Source organism: Ochotona curzoniae, unplaced genomic scaffold (genome assembly GCF_017591425.1).
Source record: "Ochotona curzoniae isolate NIBS_2020 unplaced genomic scaffold, NIBS_Ocur_1.0 scaffold_1037, whole genome shotgun sequence".
Classification (NCBI taxonomy): domain Eukaryota; kingdom Metazoa; phylum Chordata; class Mammalia; order Lagomorpha; family Ochotonidae; genus Ochotona; species Ochotona curzoniae.
Genome location: NW_024467083.1, coordinates 17348068 through 17373698, shown reverse-complemented (window position 1 = coordinate 17373698; position 25631 = coordinate 17348068). Strand labels below are relative to the sequence as shown.

Here is a 25631-nt window from a genome sequence, read left to right as displayed (position 1 = left end):
ATATGAACTGGGCTGGGGGGAGTCAGCCTGGGTGAAGTTACCATATCTATTGGTACATGCATAAGCCAGAGTAAGTGCAAGTTGGTCAGGCTTTGCTGCAGCATCAGCTGGCAAGGGCTGGAATAAGGGCCAAGTCTTGTCAGGCTAGACCACAGTACCACTGGAAAGTACAAGATGCAGGGCTGGGAGTGGGCCCAGTAGGGAAACTGTGGGCACCCCTCTGATGTGCTGCAGCTTCCACTGGAGTATTTGTACCAGGGCTGTAGGCAGGCCTGGCTGGACTGGTGGTAGCATCCACTGGCATATAAGGATGTGACAGATAGGGAAGCAGTCGGGCTGAGCTAGGCTGCAGCATCCACTGATGTGTACAAGAACTAAATGAGATGTGAGACCGACTGGACCAGTCTGCTGCACATACTGGCATACGCACAAACCAAGGCTGTGTAGGCCTGGGGAAGGTTATAGGAGGTCACTCTAACTAGTTTGAAATTCCCACTGGTGTGCATGAAGGTCAAGTGTGTGGTGAGCAAGGTTGGGTTAGGCAGCGGCATCCATTGGTTTGTGTATGAGATGGGGCTAAGGACAGAACTGATTGGGCAACTGCAACAACCAGTTCTGAGGACTGAGCCGGCCCCTGCACTGGCTAGCACACACAGGAGTCAGGTCTTGGATCATTTCTGCCACTGTTTCTTTTGGAACCCTTCCCCCAACTGGACCAATGGACTCAAAACTCCAACAATAGGGAAAAACATAGGATTTGTGGTCTGACCATGGAATACATGTATTAGAACTAGGTCTTCTTGGTTGCTGAAGCCTGTGCAGTGGATGATCTGCCCAGATACACATGGAGGATATGACAGATCATTGAGGCATCGCAGTGGCGCAGTGGTTAAGTCCTCGCCTTGCACGCCCAGGATCCCATATGGGCGCCGGTTCTATCCCAGCAGCCCCGCTTCCCTTCCAGCTCCCTGCCTGTGGCCTGGAAAAGCATTCGAGGACGGCCCAAAGCTTTGGGAACCTGCACCCGCGTGGGAGACCCGGAAGAGGCTCCTGGCTTCGGATCAGCATAGTATCGGCCGTTGTGGCTCACTTGGGGAGTGAATCATCGGACGGAAGATCTTCCTCTCTGTCTCTCCTCTCTGTATATCTGCCTTTCCAATAAAAAATAATAATAATAAAAATAAATCTTAAAAAAAAAAAAGATCATTGAGGCCTACAGAGAACATCCAGTATCATGGATGCAGAACAAATTGGACAACTCTCTAGGCCAAGCTTTGACAGCAAGTATCTAAGCAAGTAGACTCGAAGGTGGACTATGTCAATCAGTGGACCTTGGAAGGATTTCTTCAAACTTGGAGCAATGAAATCAACACCACCTCAGAACTTCTGAATCCATGTGGGCAGTGTCCTTGGAACATGCTCCACATCAGCGACCCTAGGATGACACTGAGCAGTCACCCCAAATCCCTGGATACTGATGTGATTAGCAGCTCCCTCCCGTTCTCTCATCCTTTCCTCCAGATATAGGGAAAAGAAAAAATAGAAACAACTGTCTCATCCACTTCCCCCATTCCTCGACCCTTCCCACTTGACTAATGGTCCACATTTTTCTATTTTTTAAATGTAAAAATAAAAACTTTAAAATAATAATAATAATAATGAATGAATAACTTAGGGGCCAGTGGCATAGTGGGTTAAAGCTGACTTGAACCAGTGCCCAGATGGGAGCCACAGCACGGATCCCTGTAAAGACTTTTTTAGAGTGCCAATTGTTGGGTTATCTACAAATGAAAAGGGTACCTGGCTTCACTGAGCATTTCCTGGGGTCTCTTTGGGTATTGCATGCGGCACTGCTCCTCTGCTGCCTGATCCTAACCATTCAGTATTCACTCCCCTTGTTCCTTACTCATGGTCTTGTTCAGGGGCTAAAATAAACAAAGAGTTAGATAAGACTAAATGAGCTGGAAATGCGTCTACAATTTCTGTACCCAGCCCTGAACCTTAACTCCACCCCATTCACTGGCCAATCTAGTACTCCCACTTCCCCATGATGCATCTGAGTCTCCTATATGTCAGAGTGGACAGCTGAGGTACATGTGGACAGAGGGTTCACCCGGAAATGACACTCCCCAAAGTCCTCACATGTACTAAACCCCACCCAGACTCCACCTCATTTGTACACTCACTTAGGGCAACACCTCCCCCCATTAAGGGAACCATTGGCCCTGAGAACACGCTTGGTCTTCTCCAGTGTTGTCTCCTAATGGGCAGCTCTTTGGCCCTCTCATGGTAAGTATCCCTCCCTAGGGGGTTGGCCACACTCACTGTTACACTTTTTATAAGTATGCAACTTATCTAAGCCTCCGCTTTGGATTTTATGTCACACAGTCAAGAACTTGTAATAAAAATTGGGACATATATTTCTTCAACAGTGTTACTCACATGGAATTGTATAAACAACTGTCTGCATTGAAAACACGTTGGTGGGCCTGGCGTGGTGGCCTAGTGTCTAAAGCCCTTGCTTTGAATACACCAGAATCCTATATGGATGCTGATTCTAATCCCCATGGCCCCGCTTCCCATCCAGCTCCCTGCTTGTGGCCTGGGAAAGCAGTTGAGAATGGCCCAAAGCCTTGGGACCCTTCACTCACATGGGAGACCTCAAAGAAGCTCCTGGCTCCTAACTTCAGATTGGCTCAGCCCCGGCTATTACAGCCTCTTGGGGAGTGAATTAGCAAATGGAAGATCTTTCTCTGTTTCTCCTTCTCTCTGTAAAACTATCTTTTCAACATAAATATATAAACAGCCATAAGTGTCTCCATAGGAATAAATTATTTCAAGAATATATTGAAGCAGATCCCCACAATGGTCAGCCTTTGGGACTTGGCAGGGGTAAAGGAAAACCTTCACTTTGAGCTTTTACGTTTGCACCATGCAGATGGTTAGCATGGACTGGGAGAAAACAGCATGGCAGATAAAACTCCTGCCTCTTGATTGGCCTTCTGTTAGCTGAGCAGCCTCTGACAGGCTCATCTTTCTGTGTCTCTACCTTACTCTCTGCCAAATGAGGCCTTGTTGAGGAAAATTCAAAAATGTCTACTGTGTGGCAGACAGTGAGCAAAGAGAAGCAGATAAAGCACATTTGAATATTGACCCTCTAGATTATATATTCTCATCAGAAAGATGGACATTAAAACATACATGTCCTCCACTGCTTCCCAGGCCCCAAGCAGGGAGTTGGAAGGGAAAAGGAGTAGCCAGGACATGAACCACCACCAATATGGGATCCTGGTGTGTTCAAGGTTAGGACTTTAGTCACTAGGCTACCGTGCCAGGCTCAAAGCATATGTGTGCACATGTGTTTGTGCATGTGCTGGCCCATGTGTATATGTGTAAAACATATATCAAGGGGTAAACAGTGCTGTGGTGAGACTGGCATGATGGTTCAATTGACTAATTCTCTACCCACAGGCGCTGGCATGTCATATGGGCAATGGTTCAAGTCCCAAGTGCTAACTTCTAATCCAGCTCTCTATTTCTGGCTTAATAAAGCGGTGGAGGATGACCAAAGTCCTTAGGTTGCCACACCCATGTGGGAAACCTGGGAAAAGTTTCCAGCTGCAGATCAGCTCAGCTCTTGCCACTGGGAGTGAACCTGCAGATGAAAGAGCTTTCTCTCTGTCTCTCCCTCTCTCTGTAAATCTGTCTTTCAAATAAAAATAAACACCTATTTAAAAAAAAAACAGTGCTATGGAGAAAAATAAGGCATCAAAGAGAAATAGGAATGGTGTGGGATGGAGTAGGGGAGAGATACTCTACCTGCCACCTGGAGTGAACATGGGACTAAATTAACACAAGTCACTTAGAATACCCCATATATGACCAGCCATACCTCAGCCATGAAACCAATGAACATGAAAGAGAGAGAGAGTGAGTGTGGGTGGGAGGGTGTCTGCAGATTGTCTATTAAGTCATTGGAATTTTAAAGGACTAATAGCATGGCCAGAGATATGAGAAAAACATGATGGTATGAAAGACGGATAGGAAGTAAAATTGCGAAAGAGAAATGAGAAATATGGAAAAATACAAAATACATGCGTCCATTCAACTAAAATGAGGGGAAAAGAAAGGGAACAAGAAACCAAAATTCATGGTAACAGTTCCTTCTGTGGCTGGGATTGGAGGTAAACAACAGGAAGTTCTGTTGGTATGAATTGTTCCAGTTCTTATGCAGGGTAGTGTGTGAAGAATCAATACACTGCACTCATCAATTACCACACAGACAGGCTCAGACAGCGAAAGCTCTGGCAACATGTTGCAGCCACTTGGAGAGTGAACCAGCAGATGGAAAATCTTCCTGTCTCTCCTCCTTTCTGTATATCTGACTTTCGAATAAAAATAAATCAATCCTTAAGAAAAAAAATTTATTGGAAGGACAGATTTACAGAAGTGAGAGGCAGAAAGATCTTTCATCCAATGGTTCACTCCACAAATAGCTGCAACAGCCAGAGCTGAGTCAATCCAAAGCCAGGAGCAGAGCTTCTTTCTGGTATTCCACATGGGTGCAGGGTCCAAGGCTTTGGGCCATCCTCTGTTGCTTTCCCAAGCCACAAGCAAGGGAGCTGGATGGAAAGTGGAACAGAGAGGACATGAATCAGTGTCCATATGGGATGCTACACTTGGAAGTGGAGGATTAGCCATTTGAGCCACTGTGCTGCACCCTCTTTTATTTACTTTTTTGTTTTTAAGATAGAAACAAAAATTCTAGAAGACAATTTAGAAATAGATACAGAAAGTCACTTTTAGGCCATCTGCGATGGCTTAATGGGTAAAGTCCTCGCCTTGGACATGCCAGGATCCCACATGGGCGCCAGTTCTAAACCCAGCAGCTCCACTTCCCATCCAGCTCCCTGCTTCTGGCCTGGGAAAGCAGTTGAGGATGGCCCAAAACTTTAGGACCCTGCACCCGCGTGGGAGACCTGGAAGAGCTCCAGGCTCCTGGCTTCATACTGGCATAGCACTAGCTGTTATGGTCACTTGAGGAGTGAAATCATCAGATGCAAGATTTTCCTCTCTGTCTCTCCTACTATTTCTGTGTATCTGACTTTACAATAAAAAATAAATAATAAAATCTTGGGTCTGGCGGCTGGGGTCCTTGCCTTGAACGCGCCGGGATCCCATATGGGTGCCAGTTCGAATCCCAGTGGCCCTGTTTTCCATCCAGCTCCCTGCTTGTGGCCTGAGAAAGCAGTCGAGGATGGCCCAAAGTCTTGGGACCCTACACCTGCGTGGGAGATCCAGAGGAGGCTCCGGGTCCTGGCTTCAGACTGGCTCAGCAACAGCCATTGTGGCTGCTTGATAAGTAAATCGACAGACCGAAGATCTTCCTCTCTGTCTCTCCTCCTCTCTGTATATCTGACTTTCCAATAAAATAAAATAAATAAATAAATAAAATCTTAAAAAAAAGAAGTGATCAACTTCTGGCTGTATTTTGCAAGTAGCATTTGGAAGATTTTCCCAATGAATTTAAATATAGAGAGTAGGAAAGGAGTTCAGATTTGTCCTCAGCAGCTAAAGGGATGGGGTTGTGTACTGCAGAGAGCAGGAAAATTCTGGGAGGCGCAGGTTTGTTGGGGAGATCAGGTGTGTGGGCATGGAAAATCTAAGCTGACATCAAGTATATAGGGCCTGACACTATGGCTCAACTGGCTAATCCTCCTGCTGCAAGTACCCAGATACTGTATGTGCGCTGGTTCATGTCTCAGCTGCTCAACTTTCCATCCAGCTCCCAGCTTGTATTCTGGGAAACCAGTCAAGGATGGCCCTAAAGCCTTGGGATCCTGCACCCATGTGGGAGACCCAGAAGAAGCTCCTGGTTTTAGATTAGCTCAGCTCCAGCCATTGCGGCCATTTGGAGAATAAATCAGTAGATAGCAATCCAAAGCCAGGAGCCAGGAACTTCCTCCAGGTCTCCCACGCAGGTGCAAGGTCCCAAGGCTTTTGGCCGTCCGCCACTGCTTTGCCAGGCCACAAGCAGGGGCCTGGATGGAACGTTGAGCAAGCAGGACATAAACCGGTGCCTATATGGGATCCCTACGCACACAAAGTGAGGACTTTAGCTATTAGACTACCGTACTGAATCACATTTTTTAATTTTTTAATTTTTTAATTTTTTAATTTTTAATTTTTAAAATCATATTTTTTTTAAGATTTATTGATTTTTATTGGAAGGTCAGAAAGACAGAGAGAAGGAAGACAGAGAAGAAGATCTTCTGTCTGTTGATTCATTCCCCAAGTAGCCACAACGCCGGAACTGAGCCAATCCAAAGTCAACAACCAGGAGAGCTTCTTCCAGGTCTCCCACATGGGTGCAGGGTCTCAGGGCTTTGGGCCGTCCTCAACTGCTTTCTCAGACCACAAGCAGGGAGCTGGATGGGAAGCGGGTCCACGAGGATTAGAACCGGTGGCCATATGGGATCCCTGCATGTGGAAGGCAAGGAGCTTAGCCACTAGGCTGCAACACTGGGCCTCATTTTTTTCTAAACTTTTAGTAAAAGGCGAAAGATTTATACGATCTGAAGAGAAACCAGAGTATTTTTTTTCCCTAAACTTTTAAAGATTTATTTACTTATCTTAAAAGTCAGAGTTACAGAAATAGAGTGAAAGAAAGAAAGAGAAATCCTCCATCCACAGGTTCACTCCCCAATAGGCTCCAATGGCCAGCACTGGGCCAGGCTAAAACCAGGAGTCAGGGCTTCCTCTGAGACTCCCCTGTGGTGGCAGGGGCTTATCTTCCTCTGTGCTTCCAGGCTATTAGTTGCATTAGAAGTGGAGCAGCCAGGAGACACAAACTGGCTCGCTTAAAGGATGGCAGTGTTGCAGGAGGCACCTTAGCTTGCCCCTACTTTTGTATATTTTTTAAGATACTTGAAATAATAGCACATTTGAAGGTTGTTAGGAATGACTCAGCAGTGGGGAAGTATTAATGACTTGAGACAGAAAGTTGGTGACCTACATTAGATGGGATGAGCTTACAGTTTAAGTGAAAGAGTGAGCATTAAGGCCAGTGCCATGTCGTAGTAGGTTAAGCCTCCACCTGTCACGCTGGCATCCCATGTGTGCACTGGTTAAAGTCCGTACTGCTCCACTTTTCATGCAGTTTCTTGCTGATGGTCTGGGGAAACCAGCAAAGGATAACCCAAGTCCTTGCACCCCTCCATCCACATGGGAGACCTAAAGAAGCTCCTGGTTCCTGGCTTCAACTCCAGCCACTGCAGTCATTTGGAGAGTAAACCAGTGAATAAAAAATCTCCCTTTTGTTCTATCTGTAACTCTACCTTTCAGATAAAGTAAATAAATCTTTGGGGTTCTTGGGAAAAATTATCCAGATGAACAAGTAAAGGCTAAGAAAGCTTAATGTTCTGTGGAGCATAATATAACCAAAATGGTAGATCTCAGCTTTCATGGCAGGTCAGAGATTTGCACAGCCATTTACTGCAATACAACAATATTTTGTGAAAATATGAGTCAAACACAAGATGTTTAATTTTCCAGCAGATCTATTTGGAAGATTGAAAAGACACAGGAAAGGCTCATTTTAAGAATGTATTTTATGGACCTAGCGTGATGACTCAACTGGCAAATCCTTATTTTGCAAGCACCGGAATCCTTTCTGGACACTGATTTGTGTCCTAGATACTCCATTTCCTACCTGGTTCCTTAGTTGTGGCTTGGGAAAGAAGTGGAGGGTGGTCTGAAGCCTTGGGACCCTGCACTTGTGTGGGAGACCTGGAAAGACGCTCCTGCCTACTGGCTTCAGATTGACTCAGCTCCAGCTGCTGCGGCCATTAGGGGAGTGAGCCAGCAGATGGAAGTTCTTTGTCTCTCCTTCTCTCTGCAAAACTGATCTACCTTTCCAATAAAAATAGATAAATCTTTTTTTAAAAGATTGCATTTTATTCATGCAGTTTCTAAGAAATGCCTATTTCAGCATATGCTAAGTACATATTTCAACATGGAGATATTTCACATTCCTGTTTGCATGCAGCCTCCCAAAGCTGAGCTGCATTGACACTTAGTTCTCAGCTCAGATCCGTTGTTTCACATCAGACACAAGTCTCTGGGATTTACCAGAGCGTAGCGAGCCCTGTACCAAAGTTGCCACGAATACAGGTACAAATCTTTCAGTAATTGAATCACATGTTCTTCACCTTAAATAATTTGGAAACTCATTTCCTCAGTTGCACTAGCCACATTTCCAGTGCCCAGTAGCCACATCTTGCTGGCGGCTGCCCATGGGGTGGCCTCACCAGATCCCCTTCCTGGGCTGAGTCCCTCATCAATTTCCCTTGCGTATCCTTCACAGCTATACCTTTGCCTTTTTGACCACACTTAAATTCTCCAAAATCTTTCATGTCCATAATACCAGTCATACTAGCTCTGAAATCCCAATTCTAAGAGCTGATATGTATTGAGAAGTTAGCGTGCATCAGGAACTGTCCTAAGCACGGTGATTCAGTGCACCTACTCGTCCTCCAAAGGGAATTAAGCAGACGCTGTTGATAGTCCCATTTTCAAATGAAAAACTGGGGCACGGAAAACCTAATGTAGGATCCACCATCTAGACCATTCAGTCATGTGGCCACAGTCGGCAACACAGTGTGTACCAGAGGCTGTCCCACAGGATTATATTCACCAGGAACACTGTAGCCATGTCACTTTGTGTAAGTACATTCTGTTAGACACAAGCACAAATTCACCTAAAGCTGCACGGCTCAGAATGTATCCTAGTCACAGAGGAACATATGCTATCCACCACGGACTTTATACTTCACAGTCACATCTCAGTTCAGATGCTCAATTTGCAACCCAAGTGCATATAAACAATATATAATAATGCATAAAAATGATAGTTCAAGGGCCCAGTGTGGTGGCTCAGTGGCTAAATCCTTGCCTTGCAAGCATCCCACGTGGGCGCCCGTTCATGTCGCAGATGCTCTACTTGCCGTCCAGCTCCCTATTTGTAGCCTGGGGAAGTAATGTCTCAGGTCCATGACCTGCACCCATGTGGAAGATTAAGAAGCAACTGATTCCTGGCTTCAGATTGGCTTCGGTTTGGCTGTCATAGCCATTTGGGGAGTGAACCAGTGGATGTAAGATCTTCCTTTCTGTCTCTCCTTCTCTGTGTAAATATGTCTTTACAATATAAATAACAACTTCTTTCTTTAAATTTTTTAAACATAGTGATAGCTTAAATGATAAGATTAAAAGTGGCTTTTTAGGGCCCAGCATGGTAGCCTAGCAACTAAAGTCCTCACCTTGTACTTGCCAGAATCTCATAGGGGCACCGGTTTGTATCCCACCAGCCTTACTTCCCATCCAGCTCCCTGCTTGTGGCTTGGGAAAGCAGTCGAGGATGGCCCAGAGCCTTGGGACCCTGCACCCATGTGGGAGAACTGGAAAACACTCCAGGCTCCTGGCTTCAGATCAGCTCAGCTCCAGCCATTGTGGCGACTTGGGAAGTGAATCAGCAAATGGAAGATCGGCCTCTCTGTCTCTCCTTTTCTCTGTATATCTGACTTTCCAATAAAAATAAATAAAAATCTTTTTTTAAAAAAAGTGATTTTTACTATCTTTTTGCTATCTATATTGTCCAATTTGCTAATAAAATATGCTGTTTTGTAATTTCTAAAATTTTTAAAGATTTATTTATTTATTACTTGAAAGTCAGATTTACCAAGAGAAGAAAAGACAGAGAAAGATCTTCCATCTGTTAGTTTTACTCCCAAACTGGCTGCAACAACCAGGCTGAGCCAATCCAAAGTCAGCAACGAGGAGCTTCTTCTGGGTCTCCCATGTGGGTGCAGGGTCTCAAGGCTTTGGGCCGTCCTTGACTGCTTTCCCAGGCCACAAGCAGGGAGCTGATGGGAAGTGGGGCAGGTAGGGTATGAAACAGAACCTATATGATATCCAAGCACATGCAATGTGAGGACTTTAGCCACTAGGCTACTGTGCCAGGCCCAATTCCTAAGATTTTTTTCAAGGTAACTTGCTTAATTATCAGTCTGGCTTGGTTTTATTATTACCTTGATGTAAGAGAATAGACAAAAGGACTTTTTAAAAAGATTTATTTATTTATTTATTACTGGAAAGTCAGATTTACAGAGAGAAGGAGAGACGGAGAGAAAGATCTTCCGTCCACTTGTTCACTCCCCAAGTGGTCGCAACAGCTGGAGCTGAGCTGATCCAAAGCCAAGAACCAGAAACTTCTTCCAAGTCCCCCACATGGATGCAGGGTCCCAAGGCTTTGGGCAATCTTCAACTGTTTTCTCAGGCCACAAGCAGGGAGCTGGAAGGGAAGTGGAACAGCCGAGACACTAACCGGCACCCAAATGCAATCCTATGAGGACTTTAGCCACTACGCTACTGCGCTGGGCCCACAAAATGACTTCTTGAGTTTTTTTGGATGTCTCCAGTTTATTATTCTGTATCTCTCTCTGATAAGAAAGAAAAAAGCACATCTTGCTACTCTAATATGTACTTCATGATAAATGGAGAATTTTAATGTTCTCTCCTTATCAAATATTGCAACGTGTTTTAGGCATCAACTTTGCTGGTTTCCAAACAAAGAAGTTACTTTAAATGTTAAGCCTCGGGGGTGGACACTTAGCCTGGTCGGCGAGACACCTGTGTCCCACAGTGGGGTACCTGTGTTCAATCCCTGGCTCTGGCTCCTATTCATACAGAATCCGGAATGCAGCCATCACGTCAACTTCGGCCTGGCCCAACTCCAGCTGCTGCAACACTGAGGAGTAAGTCAATGAATAAGAGCCCATGTGCTTTGCCTCTGTCTTTTCTTCTCTGCTTTTCAAATACATACATTTAAAAAAAAAAAAAAACTTATACCCTAACGAAATATTTCCTGCAATAGCATGATCCTGGAAGTTTTCCAGACCTACCCATTTCCCTGTAGAACCAAGTGCAGCAGGAAACACATCGGTAAAAGCCCAGCCACTGTGCCCACGGGGGAAGCAGCTGCCAGTGGGCTCAGGGCTCCCCCACTCCAGGAGCAGATCCCCTGGAAATCATAAGCAGTGATCTCTGCTCCTAGAACTGTGCTTTCTGCATCTTGGTTTGTAACTCCTACTGTTTGTCCACCTAAAATTCTGAAAAACCCTTGACTTACCCCTCACCAGCACCCACGAATCCTCTACCTGTGGCACAGGTGTTTATCCTCCTACCACAACCCAGGGCAGTACTTTTTTCAGCTTCTCCTGCATCTCAGTGATATCTTATGAACTGTTTGTTCTCTCTCTCTCTCTCCTTTTTTAAAAAAGATTTATTTTTTTTAAAAAAAAGATTTACTTTATTTATTTGGCAGAGTAACAGAGAGAGGTGGGGACAGAGAGAGGCTTCTGTTCACCAGTTCACTTCTTCCAGTATGGCTGCCACAACCAGCCAGGCCAATCCTGGAAGCCAGAAGCTTTACCTAGATGTTTCAAATGGATAGCAGGGGCCTAAAAATTTTCAACCGTCTTCCTTTGCTCTCTCAGGTGCATCCGCAGGGAGCTGGATTAGAAGTGGAGCCGCCGCGACATAAACTGGCACACCTATGAAATGTTAGCATGGCAGGTGGTAGCTTCATCTGCTGACACACCAGCCCCAAACTGCTCTGTCTGTCCCATCCCTCTGATCTCAGCTCTTAGCTGACCTCACCAGATTTACTCTGTAGTGTCACTAACTTATTCTGAGAAAGTTGTCATCTGTGCCAGAGATCTTTTGGGAATTATCTCCTTATTTTTCACGCTATCCCTTATTTCAGCCAACTGGTCTACTTCTTTTTTTAAAAAAAAAAAAGATTTATTTTTATTATTTTTTCATTGGAAAGGCGGATATACAGAGAGGAGAGACAGAGAGGAAGATCTTCCGTCCGATGATTCACTCCCCAAGTGAGCGCAACAGGCCGATACTATGCCGATCTGAAGCCAGGAGCCTCTTCCGGGTCTCCCACGCGGGTGCAGGTTCCCAAAGCTTTGGGCTGTCCTGGACTGCTTTCCCGGGCCACAGGCAGAGAGCTGGAAGGGAAGCGGGGCTGCCGGGATTAGAACCGGCGCCCATATAGGATCCCAGGCGTGCAAGGCGAGGACCTTTAACCACTTGCGCCACCGCGCCGGGCCCGAACTGGTCTACTTCTATTCCCAGGATAAATTGCCTTTTCTATCCATGGAATTTTCCCTAGGTTCCTCCATCTATCCAGAAAACATCCTTCCTCCAGCTGCTACTGATTCTTCCAGAAGCAGGTCAAGCACCAGCTGTTCAAGTGACTTTCTTCCCTCTTTTCATATCAACCTCTCAATTGCCATTCAGCAGCATTTACGTCCTGTTAACCTATGTAACCCCAGAGAGATCATTACCTCCTGCCTCAGCATCTAGGGTATATCACGGGTGTGTCCTTGTCACTTCACCTGTGCTATCCAATTTTTCAGAGTCTTCACAGGAGCCCTGTGCAATGGAGAGGATCCCCTCTCCCTTCCCCCAATTTTACAGATCAGGAAGCTGAGACTGTCAGAAGTTAATTAACTTGTTCCAAGTAGCGTTCTTCCTAAATGGCAGAGTCATCGGTCATTCAAAAAAAAAGAAATTCTACCCCAATCTATGTCTGCCAGATCCTTAGGTCCCCTGGGTTTTTCCATAGGGGACTTGGAGGTCCCTTTGGGGACAATTAGCACCGAAGCCTCAGTACAAAGACAGAGCCTGTCAAAGGCAGTTTTCTGCTCCTCCTTCTTCAGATGGAGATCCGGCCCGCTCTGGGAAGTGCTCCTTCAGTTCTCTACCAGCACTCACCCTGGGTGAGCACAAGACCAAAGAAATGATTCATGCAGGCAAACATGGTACAGGATGTTTGTTTCACCAGTGATCTTAATTATTCTAAAACCGTGACAGGAGCATTCAGCTCCAGCACACGGCCAGCGGATCTCTGCCACTGTTTTCAGACACGTCCAGAGACAGAGGGGGAAAAAAAAAAGCTGCAACCCTATTGTTGTCAGTTGGGTCTGTGTTGGCCCGATAAGAGTCCCTGCCATTCACACCAACGTGGGCTCACAAGAAATCCGTGTGAAGACTAAGAACAGAAAAGGGCTAATTTACCATGAAGTGGTTTTTCCCCTACAGAGTCAGAAGCCCCCAAACTTGTTGGATCAGTTCATATTGCCAGATGGAGAATGTTAGCATAAAGGGCTTATTCTCTTCCTTATTGTTTGGGAGTCAGGGTGTTCAGGTGGCCACTGTTTGCTCAAGAGGAGGGTAAACAGGACAGACTGATACCCACAGCCAGGGAACATGCCTCTTGGCCATTTGCAATCTGGTGCGGGATACGGGGCTGATGGGAAAGAAACTGAACAGAGAAGAAGTTATAAATCTATTTTGTGCTTCATGTGCATTTTCTCTTCCAGTCCTCCAAGCATTTCCGAGGTGCCTAAACCTATGACAGCTGACCCAGAACAGGCATAGTACCGTAGGACTGGAACCCTCACTGGGGCAAGTGCCATAGCTTCCCCCAACCCTAGGCTCACCCTTCACAGAACACTTTCTTCAGGCACACACTGGGCATTTAAACAGCAATCAAAGCAAGATTTGGGGTCCTCAAGTATCAACATTCTTCCATCCCTTCAAGTATTTCTTAAACGTCCTTCATTTCCCACAGTGGACAAAAGATCTCAACCAGAACTGGAAGTTGAAGTTTAAGAGTCTTATCGCCACTCAGGAGACGCCCATGTTCAATTCTTACTTAAGTGCACTTACATGAACTCACTACTGTGGTTGATTAGACCACAGGCTACCAAAGCAATGAGCCATGGCATGGACAACATCATTCTGTTCTCAAACATCTTTTAAAACATGCCCTAAAGTGAGTGGGTCACAACATTGATAGCCCAGGGCATTAGGATTAATGACATTTATCAAAAATCTCACTGACCAGGGCAATTTATGTCATATTTAGGAATCTTTGAAATAAAAGGTCTTTATTTGCATGACCCTTCCCTTCCACCCTTCATCATGATCTTCTAGGTTGTAAACAGTCTAACGCTTCAAACAGCTTTATAATAATACCCCTCCATATGGGATGGCGTTGTCGTGGCTAGCCAGTTACCACTGATGGCATACGAAAACTATTCTAAGACTCAAAAACTCCAGCCAAGTCTGGCATTTGGGATTACCACTACCATGCTTGATGCTTGATAAACTGTGAAGGTTTTGCATTTTACAGAGGTAATGGAACTTTTACTTCACCTTCCCCAATGTGGTTCTGGTCAATATTTTACTGCTGTTGCTGCCATATGGTTTTAAGAAGTAGTTGCTCTGAGCACAACCATATATTGTTATTTCAACAATATAGACACTACAGCTTTGTTGCTCTTGGTACCTTTTTAGTTCATTCTCCAAAGCATTTTTCTAAATGATTTTCGGTTGGAAGACACTCGTTACCTATTGCTTGAATCATGCTGCCCAACACTGTAGAAAGATCTTGAAAAAAAAAGAAGACTTGGAACATATGTTAACCCAAGTCCACAGACGGAGAGTAAACATTAGAAGAAAATGAACTATTAGAAACCTCAAAATCTGGACGGGAGTGCTGAGGAATATCACCCTATAAAAGGGAGTGAGCATTGGTAGCCTGCAAGCTGAGTGTTTCAAGCAAGGGATGAGGGAGCAAATGGGTTACGACCCAGAGCGAGGCTCTCACACCTGCTCAAACTCCAGGGATCCCCACTTCAGTCCACAACTTTTTTCTGGTCTTTTTAACTTCTGTCTTATCCCACACCACCCTTCTCTCTATTCTGCCTCTCTTCACACGACGCTTTGTTTTTCACCACTTTTCAGGTGACCCCAGTCAGAAATACACAAGTCAACAGTTTTCTGCCTGCTTCCCAATTCCCAGCCGCCAGACTAAGGTCTCCTCCACATCCAGGGCGGCGCTTTCTGAACCCAGCAAGCTCAAGCCGAGGGGGTGATAGATTCTGTGAGTCCTCCAGCGGGGTGACGCCAAATCGGCTCTTCTTCCTTCCTCCCACCGCCCAACGCTTCATCTCCAAAGACACCTAAACTCCTGTGGCCTCCTAAACCTATCCAGGTCTCCGGCTGCTCCCAAGATCTCTGACTGGGACAGGGTCAGGTCGGCAGGTAGACAATACCTCTTTGCAGGCATGAAGCTCCGGTTCGGTTCCCTGGGCCACATGGAAGGCGATCCCAGCCCACAGCAGCAGCCGCACAAGCCCGAGTGTGCGCCTCTCAATCTTCCCTCTGCCTCTGGCGGAGGGACAGCGGCTGCGCCCAGGCTCAGCCATAGCGAGCGGCTCAGGTGCTGCAGTTGCTGTTTCTGCTGGCAGAAGGCAGGAAAGGAAAAAAAAAAAAAAGTGATGGTGGTTGGCGGGGGAGGGGGGGTGGAGGATGCAAGGGGCCGGGCTCACTTCAGTCACCTCCCTGTGGCGCCGCCAAGGCCGCCCATCCTTCCTCCTCCCTCCAGTCTCCTCTCCTCCTACCCACGTCGCCTTGACAACCGCATCCTCTTTCGCCCGGCGCGGGTAGGGCAGGGACCACGAGCACCTCTTGCCGCTCACCTGCCGGTCGCCATGGCAGCCGCCACCGCCAGCGCGCGCGCAGAGCAGCCGTGCGCGCGCCCCGGGGACGTGCAACCGGCCCCAAGAGGCTGGCCCAGGGCTGCATGGAAGGACCACGGCAGGCCGTCCTCTAGGCACTCGCCTAGCCACCCAGGTTGTGCCCAGAGGAAAAAATCCACCCATCCCTCCTGCAAAGCCCGTAGCCCACCTACAGGCTTCCCCCCACCTCCTGGACACTTCACCGACATCCCGCCTTGTCCAACCAGCTGTATTCTTGAGAAGCCGTGGCATTTGGGTACCTAAGCCGAGCTCCAGCCTCGAGAGCGAGACACGTGGCCTCTTCCATGTTTTGACATCCGCCTTCGCTCCTTGTTTGGAAAATAGCAGCGAAGACTTGTGCTGAATCAAGACATACGTGGGTCATTTCTTAGGACTTCCTCGACTGCAGCCTCCTTCAGAAATCCTGCGCGGCGGGAGACCGGCGTGGGTTGTTTTGCTTTTCCCAAATGGAACTCACAAGAGCAAATCCAGGGCTCCCTAGCGCGGGTGCAATGGCGCTATTCCAGGCAGTTTCCCTCACCCAGGGGCATCACAAGTGAAACCGCCTGGGGGTGCCCTTCTGGAAGGGAATTCAGCTCAGTCACAGATGGCTGGGCAGTCACCTGGCAACCGCAGCCAGTGGTTCCAAACAATCGGGATCCCGGATCCACCGCGGGCAAGGTTGTGCCCCGATCGCCTTGGCCTCCCGTCCCTTCGCAATGCCTCCCACACGGAATTCTTTCCAGCACCCTACATTAGACAATGACGATTCCTGCCTGGGAAAACAGCTGGCTTACAAGGTACCGTACGGATCCTGTTCAGATGGCTTTTCTCAAGGGTGCGACTGGCGCAGATGGTAACGGAGAAAACTCTGGTGAGAACCCCTGAGCCCAGTGTCAGCGAGCCCACTGTTTGCTGCCTGCCTCCCAGTCTCCATCTTCAAGATTTTACAGGTGGTTTTGAGTAGAGGGGAGTAGCACTTTCTTTTTTTTTTTTTTAAGATTTATTTTTATTATTTTTTATTGGAAAGGCAGATATACAGAGAAGACAGAGAGGAAGATCTTCCGTCTGATGATTCACTCCCCAAGCCAGGAGCCTCTTCCGGGTCTCCCACGCGGGTGCAGGGTCCCAAAGCTTTGGGCCGTCCTTGACTGCTTTCCCAGGCCACAGGCAGGGAGCTGGAAGGGAAGCAGGGCCGCCGGGTTTAGAACCGGCGCCCATATGGGATCCTGGGCGTGCAAAGCGAGGACCTTAACCACTGAGCCACTGCGCCACCGCGCCAGGCCCGGGGAGTAGCACTTTCAATCAAATAGTTGGTGTCAGTAATTGGGGGCTGGGGCTGGAATTCATCAAGCCACACTTTCCTCTGCTTAGAAACTGTTCTCAGAAGAGACGTGAAATGTAAACTACCTGCATCTGTCTTCAGGCTGTCTTGGTCTTTCGGCTCATGCCAAAACGTGCTTGAGTGTGACTGTTTCCATTGACTTGGGTATTTCAACCATGTCTTGTCTTCTTTCTGCTGCAAGTGTTTGAGACATTGCAAGTCTTGCAAAATCGGTTGAATTAAGTGGTAGTTGTAGTTTAACAACTATCTGAGATCTTTTCATTTGGCATTCCTTACTTATCACATTCTGGTCAGCTGAATGCTAGTTAAATGTGACATAGACGTGGCTGCTACTCTCCAAAAAGCCCAGTAGAAAAGTCAGTGCTTGCATAGTATAGCACCTGTGGCCAGTGAGGAAGAGGAAAAGCTTCCTAAAGCAGATGAGGTCTGACATCCAAGCAAGGCTGGGTGAGGGAGGAGTGCAGTGTCAGTTGGAAGAAGGAAATAGGAACTGGGCATTCAAGGCAAAGGAATCAGCAGGTGCACACAAGGAAAGGGAGAGAGGGTTGGCTTTTTTGAATAACCACATATAGTCCAGAGGGATGAATTGTAGGTGTGAGGTAGAAGTTTTGAGAGACCAGGGCTGGAGCAGCAGTCTCGGTGGGCTGTAGACACCCCACTGGTAAGCTTTATCCTGGAGCGGTACCATTGAATGGCAGTGGATCGGATAGAATGGAAGTGGAATGACAGGGATGATCCAGAAGGCAGGTGCAGCGAGCTGCAGAAGGAACGGTCATGGTTGCAGAGCAATTACACAGGGGACAGTGATGAGGTGCAGATGTGAGAACAAGATGAAGAGGAGGACTGATAGGATGTTGTGACTGACAGCTAAGGGCCCAAGAAACGAGTCCAGCATGACTCGTAGGTTTCCGAGGCATCACAGGGATGTGGGTTTGTGGAGAAAGATGTTACCATCAGTTACGTAGAGGTTTTTGTGGAACCTGTGAAACACCTAAGTCATGATCAAGATTAAGAGACAGGGGTAAGTTTGGGGTTGAGATGTACTCATAGGCCTGGAAGCTGAAGGGAATCAGTTCATCTCAGTGGGAGTGCAAGAATAAGAGAAAGCAGACTCTCTTATAATGACCATCAGGATCGCTCCGGAATCCCCTCAAAACAAACAAACAAAAAACTAGAATAGATAGAGAACAGCAAGAAAAGCTTAGAATCAGACAGGAAACGGTCAGCATGGATTCACATATACCTTACTAGGTAGGACATAAATGATTAGTTACTCCTCACTAAGGTATTGAAGATTTCTCTGCACACCCCTCCTAAAACTGTTCTGCACCTCAACTGTTGATATGCCTTGTTAGACTTATAAGCCAGTTTAGACTACCGTAAAAACTGCCAGGTTCAGCAAAATTATACTTCAACACTAGGAACTGCTAAATACTAAAATGAAAATAGACATGAGACAGCTGAATTGTACCCTATAGCCATTTTAAGATGTATAGAAGCTAGTTGTATATAAACTAAAATTGAAATGTCAATGAAGTAGTCACAGGATGTGGCTAAGAACTTGCATTTTTTTTTTAACATATTGGTTACTCAATACCATGTCAATTAATTCCATAATGTTGTAAATTGTGGCTGATGTTATGTTGGGGCCTTTAATTGATCAGGATGATATTCTACCAGCTCTACCTTTAGACCAGAGATGGTCTCCCCAAAAAACCAATGAATTTATCTGGACAATGAGATGCTGGACTCTATGCTTGGTATATGCTTGCAGTGAAAGAATCTTGACTGAATTTGAACTACAATACTGCAACAAAGTGGAGGAATCCACCTTGGGGGGAGGGCACGGAGAGGGGATGGGGGAATCCCAGAGCCTATGAAACTGTGTCACATAATGCAATGTAATTAATTTTAAAAAAATGTAACTCATAAAAAAAAAAGCAGAAACTAGACCCTGGAGGATACCACCCAGGGGCAGAGGGAGAAAATAGAACTGGGCAAGCCACTGAGGAAAGCCAAGTGTGAAGAAACTGAGCTGGACCTACAAACAGAGGAGCCTGCAGATGGAGGGACCCACAGTAGCTGAGGGAATCAGCCATGATACCAAAAGCCACCATGAACATGGACTCAAGCTTCTGCAGGATCCACCTGTCCAGCCACAGATAGCTTGTCATCTGCAACAGGAGTAGCCGTGGGTACTTAAGACAGAAACCAGGGAGCAGTGGGTTACAGGGGTGGGTGAGATGGAGAAAAAGAATGGAGTAAACGTTGACTGGAAGAAATCTGGCTCTGCAGGGAGGATGACAGGCTGGCAGACGGGCCAGCATGAAGGACCGGACCAGGAGCTGGCATCACAAAAGAGGGGGAGTAAAGAAAGAGTGATCCCTGGTGCTCTGGGCAGGGCTGTGCCTGAGAGGAAGGGGATGCTTGATTGGGAACAGGAGATTCTGCTTCCCCAGGGTGGAAAGTGGAAGGGTGTTCCATGCTGTCTGTCTCAGTTTTCTGAATGAAGGGCAGGCTTGTCCTTCTCGTAACAGAGATGACAAGTCTTGCATAGCTTGTGGGGAAGTGGAAGGAGAGCTGCCCAGGCCTACATCGCAGAGCAGGGCCTCTGCTTGTGTCATGTATTAGGGGTATTTGTAGGTTTCTTTCTATCTCTCAGTAACAGCACAGTGCCTCATATATACTGCATGGTGACACATTTGTTTTTTAAGATTTTGAATGACTGATTGATTATAATTTGAGATGTAGATTTAGAGAAGGGTAGAGAAAGAGACATCTTCCATCTGATAACTCATTCCCCAAATGACTGCAACAGCCAGAGCTGAGCTGATCTTAAGTCAGGAGCCAGGTGCTTCTTCTGAATCTCCCATGGGGGTGCAGGAGCCCAAGGACTTGGGCCATTCCCGGCTGATTTCCCAGGCCATAAGCACAGAGTTGGATTGAAAGTGAAGCAGCCAGGACTTGAACTGGCATCCATATGGGACACCAGCACTACAGGCAGAGGATTAACCTGCTGAGTACCCTGCCAATCCCTCAGTTAAGGTTTAATCGAGCTCAGTCACATGACACTTTGCCATAGTAGGAGCAAATTAGGTTACAGTGTTATGTAACCTATGAGATTTCCTTTTAAAAATCAGAGAGACAGAAAAAGAGCGAGACCCTTCATCTGCTGATTCACTTTTTAAATGGACACAGTAGCCAGGGGTAGGCCAGGTTGAAGCCAGGAGCCAGGAACCCCCTCCTGGTCTCCCATGTGTATGGCAAGGCTCCAGATACTCGAAGCCAGATAGGATGGAGCTCAAACGGGCTCTCACATAGGACGCCAGTGTTAGCATGGCAGGTGGCAACAAACCAGCACCAGCACCTTCTGTCAGTTGAGGAAAACCTAAAAAGATCAACAGCCTGGGGAGGCCGTCATCATATCATTCAAGTCTGCAGAATTCCCTGTAAGAGTCAAGTACCATAGGATGGAATAAGGAAACGATGTCACTGACACTTCCACATCAGCCAGACCCACCGCCCTGTCACCAGGTCCTGAATGAGGTTTCTCTTTTGCAGAAATTACCGTACAAGAATCCGGCTCATCTGGCTCAGCAGCAAGAACCCTGGAGTCGGCTCAACGCAACTTCCACGATTACCTCCCTGAGGCGCCGTGCCTATTTTTCTGACTGCAAGGTGAAACGCTTTTTCTCTTTACATCCATGCGAGGACTCATCAATCCCCTCTTGAGAAGTGATCTGACCTTGACTATTTCCCCGTCTTTCTTTTTGTTCCCAATCCCAGATCCTGCCTAACACAAAACCAAAAACATACTTGGCCTCTGGGAGGTCAGAAGGCTCATCTTTTTGCTTCATTGCCGGAAGCAAAATAATTTTAACAGACTTCTGCTTTTGATGAAAATAACGTTAACTAGAAACATGAATAAGACACAGTTCAAGGCCAAATCAGGGCTATTATTTCCATGTCTCTGGGGGGAGACACCAATCCTTGGAGATGACTACAGCGGAGGCAATTCCATACGGACAAGAGTTAAGAAGTCATCATGACAATTTAGTGTGTGGCCAAGTGGCACAGAGTCACAGCAGGGGATTCACCCTCCCTCAGGGGAAGGGCAGAGCCCACAAATCTGACCTGAGTGCAGGCACAGGTGGCTGCACTAACCCTGGCGGCATTAACTTCCCCTGTAGATACCAAAGGATGACCTGGACTTCCGCTTAGCAGCCCTGTACAACCACCATACTGGTGCATTCAAGGACAAAAGTGAGGTACTGTTACACCAGGAGACAGTCCACGGGTAAGTGCCAGAGGTGGGGCCCTTCACCCTCCGGATGCTGCCATCCAGCCATGGAAGGTAAAAGGTCACCTAGGAGGTTACCAACCAGTGGGCACTCCTTTGTATGCAGATGTTGTAGGCTGACTCTGATGTATGCATCCCTGTTGTCTGCCGTGAACAGATATCCCCGCAGACTTGTGCATATCTGCAGAAACAAACAAAAGCTCTGGCTCATTCTCCAGAGACTAAGGGCCTCTGGCTGCTTTGTGGCTGATGCCTCATGTGACCACCTTCCCTCATCTTCCTCTCCGACTGATCTTCCAGTCTCCACTCCTCCCCACACTGTCTTCTAGAATCAAGATCCAATTCCCGGGAGAGTCTTCACCGCCTCCTCTCCTGCCTCCCATCACTTCCCGGGCTAACATTAGACAGTGGACCAACCCTAAGAAGGAGTCCATCCACAGCATCCAAGGATCCATAGGTGAGCATCGCAGCACTGGGAGACCAGCTCCCTAAATGGACCCAACCATCAAGTGCCGGAGTCCAGCTCCAGCCGAGTTCAGAGCTCGGGAAGGGTGCGTGGAGTCAGCGATAAAGAAAGACACAGACACAGACATTTGGTGCATTCTCACAATAGTTCAGGAAAAAACTGTCCTTTTTATTTACTCAAAACCCCTCTCAAGCTTCTGCACAAGCAACTATTCTATTTTTTTTCTTTTCAAAATTAAGGGGGCATGTACAGACATTTGGTCACTCCGTCTGCACTTCAAGGCTAAGCAGGTGCTCCTAAAGATAATTTTGTAAGTTACTATAATCAGTTTCTTTAAAGCAAGCCGTTATTCATTCTTCAGAAGTGGCCACTAGGTGACAGCCAGAACTCCAAGGCCAAGGCACATGCGATTATTTGCTAATCAGTAGTACTTTCCCACCACATTTCTACTTCTACAATTTACCCATCATTTAATGGGAAAATAGGTTATAAGGGAAAAAACCTAAAATCTAAAATAGAAACTTCAAATGTTAAATCTCCCTACAATTATAGACCCCTACAACCCCATAAACAATAAGACAATAATCAAAAGCATTTTTCTTTTTTTTTTAAAGATTTATTTTTATTATTTTTTTCATTGGAAAGGTGGATATACAGAGAGGAGATACAGAGAGGAAGATCTTCCATCCGATGATTCACTCCCCAAGTGAGCCGCAACGGGTCGATACTATGCCGATCCGAAGCCAGGAGCCTCTTCCGGGTCTCCCACGCGGGTGCAGGTTCCCAAAGCTTTGGGCCGTCCTCTGCTGCTTTCCTGGGCCACAGGCAGGGAGCTGGAAGGGAAGCGGGGCTGCCGGGATTAGAACCGGCGCCCATATGGGATCCCGGGCGTGCAAGGCGAGGACTTAACCACTTGCGCCACCGCGCCGGGCCCAAAAGCATTTTTCTTTAATAAAAGCATCCTTAATTCCTCTAGCTAAAAATTATAAAAGTGGCTAAAACAATTACATTTTCTATGTTCCAAAAAAATTGCAAAGACAGGCTAGCCTTTGAGATAACAATAACTATATCTATTGCCATAGCAGTTTCAGCCCTCACTCCCATCACTTGCATTAATATTTAGGATATTTTCCAGCCCCTTCCCAGAAGGTGTGCTTTATGTCTGGGCCCGATTTCAGGGCAATGGGTAGGCACACAATAAGGTGTCCAGAAATGGCATGGGTTTAATTGTACTCCTGTGCGCAGTTAAAGGCCCACTCACTAAGATATTATCAATAACATTAACTCTTAAGCTCACAGAAGTTGCCAAAGCCATCTCACAGGGGCAAACAATGCCTCAATAGATTACAGAATTCTTAGTGGGGTGCTTGAGTGTCCATGCAAACAGGGGGTGAGACTGCGTCAAGGAGGTCAGAGAGAAATCCGCCGGGCCCTGCCAAACAGCTGGAAGCTCCCCAGGTCCTGCCAAGCAGGGAGCTGTTCTCTTCACACCTTTGTGTCATCCATACCTACTGCACAGACCCCAGCAATCAAGGAGGCTGCTGGTGACTGGCTGGCAGAAAATACTGGGGATTGTTGAGGGCCTTGGGAAGCACAAATGAATACACAGGGACAAGTACAAAGGGACAGGTTGAATACAGAGCTAAAAAATCCATTCAAGTGTTTAGCATTTCAGTCTTAGGTCTAGGGACAAACATTTCTTCCATTAAAAAAAAATGACAGCCCCATGGCTCAACAGGTTAATCCTCCACGTACACGTGCCTGCATCCCAAATGGGTAACAGTTTGTATCCCAGCTGCTCCACTTCTGATCCAGTTCCTTGCTTGTGGCCTAGGAAAGGAGTGGAGGACTGCTCAGGTCCTTGGGCTCCTATACCCACAAGGGAGACCAGGAAGAAGCTCCTAGCTCCTGGCTTCAGATTGGCTCAGCTCCAGCCACTGTGGACATTTGGGAAGTGAACCAGCACATGGAAAAGCTTTGTTGTCCTGTTCTCTGTAACTCTTCCATCCATTGATTTATTTCTCAAACATTCAGGAATATGCCAGACTAAATCCAGGAGCCTGGAATTCCATGTGGGTTTCCCAAATGAGTGGCAGGGACCCAAGTCCTTGGGTCATCATTTGCTGCCTTCCTGGGTGCATAAGGGTAGACACTCTTCTGTGGCTGCAAATGTCCCAAGCAGTGACTTACCCATTACAGCAGAACACCCATAAACATTTTTAGCAAGGGGACACAAGGATACAAATCTGGGAGTGGAAGAGTAATTAAGAGTATTTCTCATCTGCCCTCCATGTGCCAGTTCTCCTACACGTTATTTTTAAAAATATATGTTTTAAATATATATATTTATTTTTATTGGGAAAGCAGATCAGACTTACAGAAAGGATTGAGAGCAATCTTACATACGCTGGTTCACTCCCCAGGTGGCCACAACTGCCAGAGCTGAGTCATTCAGGAGCCAAGAGACTCTTCTGGATTGCACATATGGGTGCAGGGTCCCAAGGCTTTGGAGCATCCTCCACTGCTTTCCCAGGTCATAAGCAGAGAGCTGGATGGGAAATGGAGCAATTGGGATATGAACCAGTGCCTATATGGGATGCTGGCTCTTGTATTGTGAAGATTAGCTAGTTCAGTCATCATGAAGACCCCTCCCCTACACATTATAAGACCCTTCCCCATCTGTGTGTGCATCAGTGTACAATTCAAAGTCCTCAGAAAAGGCAAAAGATCTGAAATTCAAATCTACTTCCTTTTCTTTTTCTCCCAGTGTCCCCTCACACCGCAGCCACCAATGGAGGTTACTCACGCAAGAAGGATGGTGGCTTCTTCTCCACATAGGACCCTGGTCTCACTGGCCCTGGTGGGAACCACTGCCGTCTGCTTCCATTAAACAGATTTGCTCAAGGTGAAGCTTGAAGTGTCTATTGTCATGGCCATGAGTTGCTCCTTGACTGATAAGGAAGGGAAATGTCCCAACTTGCAGATGAGTCCCATGGCGAACATTTGCAAACTGGCAAGTCGTCTTGCTAAAAAGGACTTAGGACTCAGGGTGCAGGATGTGTCTGATAAAACCAAGTTGTTCCAACTTCACAGTGCTAGGCATTCAACGTTTCTTACAAACTTCACAAACCAAGCTTTGGGATAAGCTTTCCCTATCATTTTAGCAACTCAGAGCCTCCTTGGTTGAGCATCTGCTGGACTCCACTGATCCCCGAGGGCTCTCTCCCTGATCCCAGCCCCTAGCCATTGTCAGCCACTGTCTCGTTGTCTGAATGTCAACTCCCTTTATCCCATATCTGTTTGTAATGTGATTTATGGTCCAACTCCTCTAAACATTGCTCAAAAATTGGGTGCTTGTGTTTAAAAGTACCTAAAAACTGATGCCTTATGTGTGGCTCACAACAAATCATGAAAAGATTGTACAGTCCCATTTCTGGTTAGGTTTAACAATCATGCATCATTTACCAATCAGACAATGTGGGCTTTATCCAGTGGCCCGCAGGCAGGGTCTTCTCTTCTTTAGATCATGATCCCTTCCCACGGGACTTTCTAATCTACTAAGATAGAATTTACTGCCAAGTGGCAGGAAAGGGGTAGATAGACACAGCACACGGGTTGGACCCAGCACAGTGGCTTAACCGGTTAATTCTCACGCTGTAAGTACTTGGATCCTGTGTGCGTACTGGTTTGTGCCTTGGTTGTTCCACTTCCAATCCAGCTCCCTGCTTATGGTTTGGGAAGGTAGTAGAGGATGTCCCAGAGCCTTGGGACCCGCACCTGCACGGGAGACCTGAAAGAAGGTCCTCATCAGCTCAGCTGAACATAAGATCTTCCTGTCTCTATCTGCAAATCTGCCTTTGCAAT

General features: G+C 46.8%; 2 protein-coding genes across 4 annotated transcripts in view; one reads left to right on the top strand and one right to left on the bottom strand.

The window, feature by feature from the left end:
• ELAPOR1 (endosome-lysosome associated apoptosis and autophagy regulator 1) overlaps positions 1 to 15344 on the bottom strand; it is a 71398-nt gene extending 56054 nt beyond the window's left edge. For both annotated transcript variants that reach the window (XM_040998479.1, XM_040998480.1), the window contains exon 1: positions 15192 to 15344. In XM_040998479.1, coding sequence (XP_040854413.1) covers positions 15192 to 15344 — 153 coding nt within the window. The remainder of the gene's footprint in view (positions 1 to 15191) is intronic.
• Positions 15345 to 16209: 865 nt separating this feature from the next.
• CUNH1orf194 (chromosome unknown C1orf194 homolog) lies at positions 16210 to 25102 on the top strand. Of its 2 annotated transcripts, XM_040998947.1 has the most exons (5): positions 16210 to 16456; positions 20563 to 20679; positions 21192 to 21298; positions 21631 to 21758; positions 24535 to 25102. In XM_040998947.1, the coding sequence occupies exons 1-5, from the start codon at positions 16376 to 16378 to the stop codon at positions 24603 to 24605; spliced, it is 504 nt and encodes a 167-aa protein (XP_040854881.1). In that variant the 5' UTR covers positions 16210 to 16375; the 3' UTR covers positions 24606 to 25102. The 2 variants fall into 2 exon arrangements, with proteins under 2 accessions (XP_040854881.1, XP_040854882.1); XM_040998948.1 differs by lacking the exon at positions 20563 to 20679 and having other exon boundaries at positions 16376 to 16456.
• Positions 25103 to 25631: the final 529 nt, after the last annotated feature.

Excerpts from the sequence above, each read along its gene's own strand:
- CUNH1orf194 (XM_040998947.1), top strand. The coding sequence starts at position 16,376 with ATGCCTCCCACACGGAATTCTTTCCAGCACCCTACATTAGACAATGAC. Across the intron at positions 16,457-20,562 it reads GAAAACAGCTGGCTTACAAG|AAATTACCGTACAAGAATCC; the intron begins GTACCGTACGGA and ends TCTCTTTTGCAG. Across the intron at positions 21,759-24,534 it reads CAGCATCCAAGGATCCATAG|TGTCCCCTCACACCGCAGCC; the intron begins GTGAGCATCGCA and ends TTTTTCTCCCAG.